This window comes from Lucilia sericata, unplaced genomic scaffold, assembly GCF_015586225.1.
Source record: "Lucilia sericata isolate MDLA Ls3-8-SP2 unplaced genomic scaffold, ASM1558622v1 Contig000489F_arrow, whole genome shotgun sequence".
Classification (NCBI taxonomy): Eukaryota; Metazoa; Arthropoda; class Insecta; order Diptera; family Calliphoridae; genus Lucilia; species Lucilia sericata.
In genome coordinates this window covers 178,764-188,529 of record NW_023994503.1, presented here as the reverse complement: position 1 = coordinate 188,529, position 9,766 = coordinate 178,764, and the positions used below count along the sequence as shown (strand labels likewise).

The following is a 9,766-nucleotide window of genomic DNA, read 5'->3' as shown; positions in this document are numbered from 1 at the left end:
TGGGTTACAAACGGAATGCCAAAAACAATACACCCCCCCTTTTCAGTACCAAATTTTAGAATTTAAAATATTTTTATTTTTTTTTTTTGTAAAATTCAACATAAATCTACTAAGTTTTTTTAAGAATTTCTCTCTATTTACAGAAAATTTCGAAAAAACCATTATTTACTTTTATAAATTTGTTACACTGTTTAGTATAGTCGACAATGAAAAATATTATTTATTGTCAAGTTTTTGCAAGTAGGCAAATATAAAGAATTTGTTTAAAAAAAAAACCATAGAATGTCATTAATTTTGCATAAATAATTATAGTAATAAAAATCAAATAATTGGTATTGACAAAGACTATAAATAGAATATTGTAATTAAATTTATAGAAAAATATGTTGGTAATTTGTTTATAGATAAACAAATTATATAAAAACAGATAATAACATAAACAAAAAAAATTAAGAAAAATTTATGGCGTTTATTAAACATAAACAAATTTGTTTTTCTTTTACTTAACTTTATTTTTAAATTATGTAATATTTCAAAAAGAGTATGTATAGCAAAAAAGTGAAAATTGTAATTATTTGTAAAATTACAAGGCCTTAATTGTTTAAATATTTTTTTCTTCAATAATTAACTTCAAAATTTTTAACTTACACATGTAATTTTGTTTTTGTTTATTTTAAATATTATTATTAATTTCTCTGAAATTTTTTGCAGCAATTTACATTTTATTAAATTTTATTTATTTTTGTTTTATTATATTGTTAACAATTTGTTTATACATTTTTTTGTTTTTTTTCTTTTTGCTAATTTATCAACAGTTAATGCGTTTCAATGTGTGTGAGTGTTTTGTATTGACGTTTTTTTTTTTTGTTGTATTTTTTGTGGTCAAAACATTTAGACAGCAAATGAAGTTACCTTAACCGTCTTTACGCAGAATCAGTTGTATTTCAGTCTTTGACTGGTTCGTTACTCCATTCAATAAAAAATTGTATAAACAAAATATAAAATTGTAAATCAAAAACGTTTAAAATTTTAATAAAATGGTAATTACAAAAACATAACGGAAATATTTTAAAGCGCTTAGTGCTATAATATAACAAATGGCAAAATCAAAATATGTGTATAAAAATCTAAATTAATTAATTATATTTTATCGTTATAAACAATATGTTTAAACCTAATTAATCTTAATAAAATTACTTGATGATTTTAAGAGTTAATTGGAAATAAATCAAGCGAAATAAACACACAAAAATCACAACATCCGATCCGATATTTGAATAAAGTACAAAAACTGAAAAATTCTGATTCACTTTCAATCACTCGAAAGACTTAAAAATAATCACCATTAAGTCATATTCATAAAAAAATGACCAAGGTTATGCGCAAAAAAATTTATTACCTTAAATCATACTTTAAAAAAACAAGCCCCTAAATATTCTTCAATCCGTTATAAAAGCCATTATTTATGTGTCATTCAGGGTTAAAAATTATTTCAAATAAACATGTTTATAATTAAAGAAATAAATTTAAAAAATAATTGTGTAATAAATAATGTTAATTACTAGGGTTGTACCCAAATCCTCCAAAGTACTTAATATTTTGAAATATTTAATACTGAAATATATTATAGTAATTAATGTTATTAATTGTAGATTTTAATAGAAAACACTCCATTAAAACAGAACAAGTCGAGTCAACAAAAGAATCTTATGTAAATATATACCCACCATCAAATTAGTTTGAAGTGATATACATTCATAGTAAAACTATTTTTGCCGGCAGTATATCCGCCGATTAAACGTGGTCGATATTATCAGGGAATTTTCGGAATAGTGCCTTTAATGAGGTCTTGGGCCAATTATGAACCGAGCTTTTCCCAATATAATAGAGTGATTAATTCTTAAAAACAAAGAATTTTTGTCAAATTTTATGATAATTGTAAATTTGTGACAATATACTGACTTTCAGTAGGAGGGACCTATTATGGACTCATACTATTTGGTCGCGAGATTTTGACTTCTATCAAACTTGTTGTGGCATCCGGTAGGTTAGTGTTCTATTATGGTAGACCGTAAATGGTGGGTTCGATTCCCTCATGAGGCACTGGTTAAGGAGCGCACAATAGGTCCGGTAGAGGTCTAGCTGTATTTCTTCGGATTTGATGAATGTATATATGTACGTCCTCCTTTCAAACTAACTAACTAACAAACTTGTTTGTGTCGAATCTCTTATCGTATAGCAAAGTACTGAGTGTGAAAATCATTTTCTGAAGTACATCATGTATGAGGAGTAAGGGTAATTTTGAACTGAGCCTCTTAAAAATTTATCGAATTTTATCCTTTTAAAGACACTATTGAGTATTTTCTGAAGACGGCCCTATATAGTAAGTAGGTCCATAATTTCGCATTAGATTTTGGTTCTAGAAAACTAGTTCATGTAGAATTTCATTCCTATTTGTAATCCAGCGTTTGTATAGGGGCTAGGTGAAATAATGAACCGATATTGTCCATTTTCAATACCAAAAGAATCTTATAAATAGATAATATTTGTGAAAACGCCCTGTAACTCTTTGCGTTTGATCCGTGTTTTCAACATACAGATGGACGGACACAGCTATATCGCTTTAGAATCGAATAAGGACCCAGAATCCTGCAAAAATATTTGGGGTACATGATCCACTTGGGTAATCTCAAAACTACTCCCCTGTAAACTTTATTGGAGTACATGATCTGCATCATGGATCATGCTTATTTCTTTATGGTCCATAGATCATGGACCATGTTTCGGATCATGAATTCCCATAATTTTAGTAAGATAATCGTTTTGAAGTTACTCTGATGTAATGTATGGATGTATTACGTGGTCCTCACCTAAGACATCACAATTTAAATGGAGTATGTTTTACCATAAATTTGGATTAGTTTTGGACTAGTCCTAGACCTTTAAGGAGTACTCTTTAAACGCATGTGCGCAGTAGTCGCAATTTTTGTGGGACTTGCAATCGTGTAATGTATTACGTGGTCCTCACCTAGGACATTACAATGTTAAATGGAGTATGTTTTGCGATAAATTTGGATTAGTTTTGGACCAGTCCTAGACCTTTAAGTAATACCCTTTACACGCTTGTGCGGAGTAGTCGCAATTTTTGTGGGACTTGTAATCGTGTAATAGTTTAATTTAGTTTAATAACCAAAATTAGGCTTGATTATATAAAATAATTCATTACATGGTCCATTACAATTACTTGTAATGTGTAATTGAGCTATAACTAACTATAATTACTTGTAATTCAAGTTTTGTCAATAAAAATGGTTCAATTACAATTACAAGTATTTGGCAAAACTTCCATTACAATTGCAAGTAATTGTAATTGGTAAAATTACAATTACAAATAATTGCAATTGGCAAAACATCAATTATAATTACTTGTAGCTTCAATTACAATTTCATTTATAGTCAAATGTAATCATTACTCCTGAAGCCTGATTAAATTCGTGTTCGTGAATCAAAAAACAAAAATCATTGATTCTAATACCAAACTAGAACAAGTACATTCTATAATCATAGACCTAGGCCGAGGCTGTACCCAAGTCTGATAGACTAGAACACTAACTATTAATCTACCAGAGTAACATACATATATACGACTTGGTTCAATAATTGATGCGCTGAATCCGAAACTCGAATCATAATGTTTTCGAGATATCATTTACGTTTATATAGACCATTAGATAAAATTATGTTATTCCTCAACACATCGATCTGGGTTCTTATTAGAATTTAAGACATGTCCGTATTTTAAAGCATAATAAATATGATCCCTTACCTTTGTTATGTCGTCTGAAAGACAATATTCGTTTGAAAATAAAGAGTCAAGCATTTGTCTGTGTTATCTGAAGTCCCAGTAGAGTATTATATTTCGAAAATTACAACACAACAAGTACGTAAGAGATAATCATATAAGTTGTACAACTAACGACTTTCGTCCAAAATTTATGGAAATCCCAAAAATTTCTTTAATATTTTTAGGAAAAAATCTTTGTACTGATATATATATATATATATAGATACGTATGTATATAAATCATTAAAATAAGTCAACCACTTACCGAAAATCCTTGATGTAGCGAATCATTTGTTATAAAATTATATATAGTTTTATAATTAAATTTAGATTGTAATTATAATAAATCTTTAAAACTTATCTTACGATTTACCCGATTAATAATAAAGTAATATATTATTTATTTCTAAATTTCAGATTTCACATTATCTCCTTTTCACAATATGTATCTGCACAGCAGCAGCAGCTGTATTACCAGCAACAACAACTATGGAACTAGTGGAAAATGAAGATGTTTATCCCTTAAATCCAAGTGAAATTTTACCCATACAACCTGTTCTAGTCTATCCTACCCCAACAGCCAAAGAAAAAATGCTTTACAAATCCAGATCCATGTTAAAAGATAACGAAATAATCTATATCAAATTATTAAAGCGAAAAAGTTATCGTCCGAAAAAATTCAAAAATCAAATCGATGGAAAGAATGCACCAAAAGAAATACAAATGAAAGATATTTTCTATGTGAAAGCCTTGGCCAATGGACAATTTAGTCATAATCGTCTTAAGTTATATCGTTTGCCAGAATTTTATGCCATAACTGTTTATAAAAAAGGACATCTGAAGGAGTAGGAAAGAACTTTAAACTAAAACACTTCCATGACATGTATTATAAGAGAAGAAGTGTGTGATTTTCTATAAAGTATTTAAGTTAATTTATGCATAAGTTGTTAGAGTAGTTAGCTGTTATTAATTAGTATTTAAGTAGCTTAAAAATAACTAAATAAACATTAAAGAGATGAATAAATTTCCTCCGTTTTAATTCAAACACACAAACTCAACTTAACATCTGTTTGATGGTTGGTAATTGGTTTCTAATGAAGACATCATAATCAATCATCAACAATTTTTATTGTATTTTTTATTTTATTTATTTGCTTTTGTTAAATTTATGTTCTTTATTTATTTTTCTATTTAATTTTTTTACATGTGGGAATTTATTTTGTTATAATTAGCAACTGTGCTGTGATGTTTATAATCATGAATATCATGCTATAAAATCACTCAGTAACTCGAGTGTCTTTAAACAGCTACAAATTATTGTATTTATTTAATCTTTTTTGATATGCTCCGTTTTATAATATTTCCCAGTTATTGATACTTGATGTATTAATGATGATTTAATTGATTTTTTATAAATTAATTTATGTTTTGTACTTAAAGTTGTATATAACAAAATGCTGGCGTTTACTTGTGAGTAAATAGATAATAATTTCAGGAAGTAAGTTAAAGGTGAGCAGTAGTATTGAGGAACTTGAATTGAAATAAGACCTATGGTAACAATAGTATTAGGAAATCGAGTTATTCATTCTCTTATTCATAAATGAAAGAAGTAAGTAAGTATCACATAAAAAACTTGGTAATAGGTTGTACTTCCATAACCACTTACTTTTCAATAACTACTACTTACCGTCTACATAACTTAGAAGTACTTTAGTAATGACTTTCTTATAGTTAATTTAGTTAGTTAGTTAGTTCGTTGTAGTTAGTTTTAGTTAGTTAGTTAGTTAGTTAGTTAGTTAGTTAGTGTTAGTTAGTTAGTTAGTTTTAGTTATAGTTAGTTAGTTAGTTAGTTAGTTAGTTAGTTAGTTAGTTAGTTAGTTAGTTAGTTTTAGTTAGTTAGTTAGTTAGTTAGTTAGTTCGTTAGTTAGTTAGTTAGTTAGTTAGTTAGTTAGTTAGTTAGTTAGTTAGTTAGTTAGTTAGTTTTAGTTAGTTAGTTAGTTAGTTAGTTAGTTAGTTAGTTAGTTAGTTAGTTAGTTAGTTAGTTAGTTAGTTAGTAGTTAGTTAGTTAGTTAGTTAGTTAGTTAGTTAGTTAGTTAGTTTTAGTTAGTTAGTTAGTTAGTTAGTTAGTTACTTAGTTAGTTTAGTTAGTTAGTTAGTTAGTTTAGTTAGTTAGTTAGTTAGTTAGTTAGTTAGTTAGTTAGTTAGTTAGTTAGTTAGTTAGTTAGTTAGTTAGTTAGTTAGTTAGTTAGTTAGTTAGTTAGTAGTTAGTTAGTTAGTTAGTTAGTTAGTTAGTTAGTTAGTTAGTTAGTTAGTTAGTTAGTTAGTTAGTTAGTTAGTTAGTTAGTTAGTTAGTTAGTTAGTTAGTTAGTTAGTTAGTTAGTTAGTTAGTTAGTTAGTTAGTTAGTTAGTTAGTTAGTTAGTTAGTTAGTAGTTAGTTAGTTAGTTAGTTAGTTAGTTAGTTAGTTAGTTAGTTAGTAGTTAGTTAGTTAGTTAGTTAGTTAGTTAGTTAGTTAGTTAGTTAGTTAGTTAGTTAGTTAGTTAGTTAGTTAGTTAGTTAGTTAGTTAGTTAGTTAGTTAGTTAGTTAGTTAGTTAGTTAGTTAGTTAGTTAGTTAGTTAGTTAGTTAGTTAGTTAGTTAGTTAGTTAGTTAGTTAGTTAGTTAGTTAGTTAGTTAGTTAGTTAGTTAGGTTAGTTAGTTAGTTAGTTAGTAGTTAGTTAGTTAGTTAGTTAGTTAGTTAGTTAGTTAGTTAGTTAGTTAGTTAGTTAGTTAGTTAGTTAGTTAGTTAGTTAGTTAGTTAGTTAGTTAGTTAGTTAGTTAAACCGGAATAAAAGCTTAGTAATCTATTAAGTTGGAGACCTTTGCAAAGGCCTTTGAAGCGGAAGATTGCGTTTGGGACCCCCAAGTGTTGTACTTAGTTACAAATCTGGCACTCAGTTCACTATTTTGTCTTCTAATGCATTGGTAGTCCCCATACAGCCTAGGTTTCTCACCATTCTATTAAAATAGTACTCGTTTATCGAATTTTCAATGTGTTCTACAGATTTTTAAAGTTTAAAAGAATTAAATTCCATCCCTCCCCTTGATTTATCTATCAGCATTTCAAACATAGAATGCTTTTAAATATTGAACCAATTTATAGATGATTTATGGATTTAAATTATTTATTATTAATTGCTCAAACATTTTTCTACATAAATGGGTAATATTTTTTATCAATTATGCACATAGATATTAAATAAATTTTTACTAATTAATGGAAATATTTCTTGGAAAATACAGCAACTACATTAACCAAACAAATTAAATAATTAAAAGCATTTTAATTAAGAAAATCCATAATTTATTTGAACTTTTCCAATTTCATTATGTTGTTTCCTAAAAAATCACTTGAAATTAAAATGACCATTAAAGGGTCCTTTACTTAAACCAGTGTAAATAATTTCAATTAAACATTTTAATGCCATTTAACTCGACAGCTACAAAATCTGACTCTTATTAATCCCAAAGTTTTCTATTTAAACTTTTTTAATAAAATCGAAGAAAACAGAAGCTTTTAGGTGATTATTTTAATGAATTTATTGAATAAAATTCTAACAAAACAAAAAAATGTGTCATTGATTTAATTTGCTATTCTCGCTAAAAAAAAAAAAACAAGACAGATTTAAAAATTTAAATTTCTTTTAATTTGTTCGCTCTTTCCATAGATTTACAAACATAAAAAAACACCTTAAATTTTTGCAGAAACTGTAACAGAAGAATACCAAAAACAGAAGAATAAACAAAAATAGCAATTCAATTCATAATAAAAATACATATTTTTGTATTTTGTTAAAGAAACAAAAAAAAAAATAAAAATCACACATCTGTTGAATATTAATTAATTGCATTAATTTCTTTTGTATCTGTTTGTTTGGGCAAATATGTATTTTTATTCGTTATTTGATTTGAAAACAAAGAAATAAATTATAAATACCTTTTTTTAGCGAAAGTAATTTTCACACATTCAGACGAACACTCACATTCGATTATTTAAAAATTAATCAAATAATGGCCTTTATTAGTTTGAATTTTGTAGGTTTAAGTAGATAATTAATTTGCATAAATGTCGATATAAATTATTTTGTTTTACAAAATGCTTATTTGAGTAAAAATTTCTGAACAATGAATGTAAAATAATACTACCCTATAAGAACAGTGACAGTCATTTGACCGGTCAATTGACTGTCACTACTGAGAATATACCCATCATTGCGTAGAACAAAGCTCCCATCACTTTCTTAAGGGCAATATGTAAAAAGTGATGGAAACATTTGTGTACATGTGATGTTGCATCACCCTCGCACTTATGAATTCTATCGACTTTAAAACATATATTTGAGCTGCTCACTCTTTTGTTGTTTACTAATCATGGATGATATAAATATTAGTCATGATTGACTAATCATGCTTGATGGATATATCCATCACAGTTAACAAATAAAAAAATGATGCATTAATCGGTCATTGTTGACTAATCACACTTGATGAATATATCCGTCAAATCTGACGGCTATACCAATTTATAATAAAACACAATTTATTGATATTTTAATATATATATATGTATATTGTTAATTTTATTAATATAGTAATCATATACATAAATTACCAGTCTTTTCACCATTTTACATATCTCGCAGAATCTTAAGTCCTCTGATGCTCCTATTAATTTGTGGAAATAAGTTGTCTGTAAAGAAATACATAAGTATTCATAAATATCGAAATACAAAAATCATAAGTACATATTTATGTTACCATTGATTGATTAAACTCCGAATTGTTTATCTTCTGATCCACTTCCTGAACTTTTTTCAAATTTAGTTTATAATAATTCTCTTAATTTTTAATAATTTAAAGACTTTGTAATTTTTTTATTTTTTCGCTTCTTGATCTTTGGCTTTCGCAGAAACAATTAATTTGTAACGACGAAAAATACAACTCTGTAACACAGTGACAGTCATTTGATCGGTCATTTGGCTGTCATTGTTGATCAAAATATAAATTTTAATACATTTTAATCAAAATGTAGTTGTTTCATTCTTTCATATGCAAATTCAACCCTATACCACACATTGGGTCCAGTAACGGTCATTTTACCGGTCATTTGACTGTCATTGTTGATGGAATCATCCATTAAATTTTTTTTTCGACAATTCTATAAAAAAAATGTTGCGTGTGTATTAGTAAAATCATTTTGTATGTGTTAGTTTCGGTCATTCATTTCTTATAGGGCTACTAGCAAATGATTTCTATTCTACACTACTTCTGGATTGAACTTATGCACAGTGGGACTGATTTGTAAGGAAAACAATGACGATAAAATTTTTTATTTAATAAACGTAAACGTATGTATTTGATTTGTTTTTATACCCCTCACCTTCGTGAGAAATTCCATAATAGTCCAAAATATTCAGCTATGCCGAATCTTATATACCCACCATCAAAGCGTAAGCTGTAAATTAAAGTTAATTACAGAAGGTGGTTCTATATAAGAACTTAGATATTAGAATTTTAATTAAGGTTTGATTCAGTTATTGACCAAAAAATAATAATTTTTGAACAATTGGAATCAATAATGTTGCGAAAATGTTGGTTTATATAAAACTAGTCTCTGTCGACTTACAGAAATTGACCTTGTATGGGTGGTTGGATCAAAAATGGACCGATGCTCATCAAATTTTGTTACCACAAAACTTGTTTATGTTGAATTCCATCACCCATATAAGGGGAGTATGGTCAATTATGGATGGATTCTTATAAAATTTTATACAGATATTTTGGTTTAAAACTACATTTTGCATAATTTCATAATTATACGGGTATTTTTAAGTTGGTCCTTTTATAAGGGATAGGATTTTATGCCAAATTTCGTCATGTCGAATT

At 27.2% G+C, this 9,766-nt stretch overlaps 1 protein-coding gene across 1 annotated transcript; it reads left to right on the top strand.

The window, feature by feature from the left end:
* The first annotated feature begins 916 nt into the window (after positions 1-916).
* LOC119605469 lies at positions 917-4,868 on the top strand. Its single transcript, XM_037958597.1, has 2 exons — positions 917-1,040; positions 4,262-4,868. Exons 1-2 carry the CDS (start codon positions 1,038-1,040, stop codon positions 4,691-4,693), a joined length of 435 nt encoding a protein of 144 aa, XP_037814525.1. The 5' UTR covers positions 917-1,037; the 3' UTR covers positions 4,694-4,868.
* The last annotated feature ends 4,898 nt before the right edge of the window (positions 4,869-9,766 follow it).